The sequence below is a fragment of the Papaver somniferum genome, unplaced genomic scaffold (assembly GCF_003573695.1).
Source record: "Papaver somniferum cultivar HN1 unplaced genomic scaffold, ASM357369v1 unplaced-scaffold_132, whole genome shotgun sequence".
Classification (NCBI taxonomy): Eukaryota; Viridiplantae; Streptophyta; class Magnoliopsida; order Ranunculales; family Papaveraceae; genus Papaver; species Papaver somniferum.
This window is the reverse complement of record NW_020622381.1, coordinates 19,882,752-19,886,177: the sequence shown is the minus strand read 5'-3', so window position 1 is coordinate 19,886,177 and position 3,426 is coordinate 19,882,752. Positions and strand designations below refer to the sequence as shown.

At 37.2% G+C, this 3,426-nt stretch overlaps 1 protein-coding gene across 1 annotated transcript; it reads left to right on the top strand.

The window, feature by feature from the left end:
* Positions 1–224: 224 nt before the first annotated feature.
* Positions 225–2,248, top strand: LOC113332886 (vicilin-like antimicrobial peptides 2-2). The gene is made up of 6 exons (XM_026579387.1): positions 225–399; positions 746–921; positions 1,057–1,137; positions 1,235–1,504; positions 1,596–1,908; positions 2,034–2,248. The coding sequence occupies exons 1-6, from the start codon at positions 225–227 to the stop codon at positions 2,246–2,248; spliced, it is 1,230 nt and encodes a 409-aa protein (XP_026435172.1).
* Positions 2,249–3,426: the final 1,178 nt, after the last annotated feature.

The window sequence follows — 3,426 nt, the reverse complement described above, 5'->3', positions numbered from 1 at the left end:
GACGGCTTTCCGGTTGTTGGGACGTTTTTCTGACAGTCCCTAGAGGCCTTCTGTTTTGTAGTGTCATTTCATTCTCTTCTTACTTCTCTCCATCCTTCTTCTCTCGGCTACCCTTTCTCTGTGCCACCATGATCATGACCATAATTTAAGGCAATGTAGAGAGCGTTGTGAAGAAAAAAAAAAGTACCAACAAAAGCGATGCCTGAGAGACTGTCAAGAAAAATATGGAGGAACAGGATGGGAATCAACAGAAGAAGAAAGAGAAAGAAGTCATGAATATAACTCACGTTGGGAAGAAGGGCAACAGCAGGAGCAACAAAATAATCCTTACTTCTTTGATGAAGAAAGCTTTAATGATAGGTTTAGAACACAAGAAGGATGTATTAGGGTGTCGCAGAGGTTCTCTAAGAAATCAAAGCTACTTCAAGGGTTCGATAATTATCGTTTTTCGTTCTTCGAAGCTAGTCCTCATACTTTCGTAGTCCCTAGCCACATTGATGCTGAGTATATCTTATACGTTGTGAAAGGTTTGTTCATGTCAATTCTTAATATCTAGTTTTCTTTTTGGTGCTATGTCTAAACTCTAAAAGGGTATACAGTATGCACTTGAATCGACACCAACTTAATTAGCTTAAAGTTTTATGGTGAAGTTGAGGAGATTTACAGTCAACACGAGTCAAATGAACAGACCCGATCATTTTCTTGGCTATCTGACATTTTGAATTTCGGCTTGGAACGCTTTCAGGGAAAGGAACGATAATTTTGGCGAATCAAGAAAACAGAGAGACACACAATCTAGAACGTGGAGACGTGCTCAGGATCCCAGCTGGGACCATGCTCAATGTAGTCAACAGAGACAGCAGACAGAAGCTACAGTTTGCTGAATTCTTCCAGTCCATCTCCATTCCAGACAAATTCAGGGTAACCTTCAATCTTCATTCTATGTTTTAAGCAAATAATGTTACTTCTTTATGACTTCTAACAATAACGGTCTTAGTTTTTGGTATAAATTTTCTGCGTCAGCCATGGATATTAAGGTTTTTCTGTTTGTTGCAGGACTACATTGGAATGGGAGGGCAGAATCCAGAGTCATATTTCAATAGCTTCAGTGGTGAAGTACTTCAAGCTGCTTTCAATGTATGTCATGCTCTCCCTCACAACCACATTCTTCTTTTGTGCAAACTAAGGTCTATTACATATGGAGATGATTAAATTGCATTGAATTTTTGTGCAGACACCAAGGGATCAACTAGAAAGGTTATTTGGACAACAAAAGAAAGGAATGATAATCAAAGCATCGGAAGAACAAATTAAGGCAATCAGTAAACATGCATCAGAGAGTCACCAGAAGAGGAAAGGAAAAACATCAAGTGGACCCTTTAATCTGTTGCAGAAGTCTCCGGTACATTCTAACAAGTACGGAAAGCTAATTCAAGTTGATGGAAATGACTACAATCAACTTCAAGATCTTGATATGTCTGTTACCTTCACAAACATCACCAAGGTAATAACTTTTCCATGAATCCTTTAACTTCTGGCTATAACTTATCATCAAAAATTTGACTAATAATATGATGGATAAATTAGCGTTTTAGGGTGGAATGATGGCGCCATTTTACAATTCAAAATCAAGTAGATTTGTGATGGTAGTCAAGGGTCAAGGTTACTTTGAAATGGCGTGTCCACATATCTCTAAAACACAACAAAGAGGACAAAGAGCACAAGAACAGGAAGAAACAGAACAAGAAGGGGTACATTACCAAAGGATTAGTGCGCAACTTCGCCCAAGAACAGCCTTTGTAATCCCGGCAGGTCATCCTACTACCATTATTGCATCCAAAAACGAGAATTTGCAGATGGTCGTATATGGAATCAATGTCCGTGATAATCAGAAAAACTTTCTTGCAGGTATACCAAAGAACTCAATTCCATTGAACTTAATTATTTGTGATAAATATTTTTATTAGTTGTGTGGTTTAGATACTCTGGGACAATACTAGTTTGTAATTTAGCTATTGTTTGAATCCTTGCAGGGAAAGAGAATGTTATGAACCAGATTAGTAGAGAAGCCAAGGAATTAGGGTTCAATGTGGAAGCAACAGAGGTGGAAGAGATCTTCAACAACCAGAAAGAATCTTTCTTTCTTCCAGGGCCTCAGCAGCAGCAGCAACAACAAAAACAACAGAAAGGAGAGGAAGGGGTGCATCATGTACCCTTGAGTTCCATCTATGATTTTGCTGCCTTCTAATCAGCAGCGAGGTATAGAAAGAGAGAAAGTAAGTGTATGTATGTATGGGAACTAATTATGAAGAGCCATGTGTGTAAGATAACGAATAAGAGCTCTTGGTAATCTAAGTTCACAAGTTTTGAATATATATCTAAGTTGACAAGTTTCGAGTATATATCTTTTTGATTCTCCATCTACTGAAAACTGTAGTGGACCTTACGTATTATATTTTAAGTTTATCGAGGGACATTAACAGTGTGGGACTATTATCCTCAACACGTCTCCTCACGAGGACCTACGTTGTGTGGTGATTGTTGGGCCTACTCACACACGGGCCTAGCTCTGATACCAAATTAAAATCTGTGGGCATCCAACTCAAAACTCCTCACGTGGACCTACGTTGTGTGGTGACTGTTGGGTCTACTCACACACGGACCTAGCACTGATACCAAATTAAAATCTGCGGGCATCCAACTCAAAATCAATTAGTAATGAGTGGATTGACCCTTCCATATTAGTATATTTTAAATTTATTAAAGGGACATTAACAATGTGGGACTATTATCCTCAACAAGTAGCTAACATGTCATAACACATGAGGGCTGTTGGAAAATTTCTATCTAGGTAAGTGGATAAAACAAAAAATTAAGAATTGTATTTTAGGTTTCAACTTTCAAGGCTGCTGCTGTTGTTATGCAAAAATTAATAGACGCTAATTCGACCATTGATGAATACCAATTTACTGACTTCAAAGACACAATGAAGGCATGAAGCCCAACAACGTTGTTTAATAGATTCTTTGGAACCATCATTTGGGGCATACAAGATAATTTTGGGACATATAGAATAAGACAAAAACGGGTTGGAACTAGTATTTCTAGACTATCCCTTATCCAACTTATTTTAATAAATGCGAAAATACCCTTGTCTGATTAGTGTTAAATTAGTGTTAATTTGATTAATTAGTTGTTAATGATTGTAGTTAGTTTAGTGTTAATTTAGGATAATAATTTTCTTTTTAAAGATAGTTAGTGAGTTATTTTAGAAAAAGAAGAAGAAGAGGAAAAAACCCTCTTTTTTTTTCTTTGAGATTTTTGTGATTATTGAGAGATGTGTGATACAAATTCGAGTGAGGAAGGTGAATCTTCATCATGTAAAGCTAAGAAAATACATATCAATAATGATGGAGATCCAGAGAT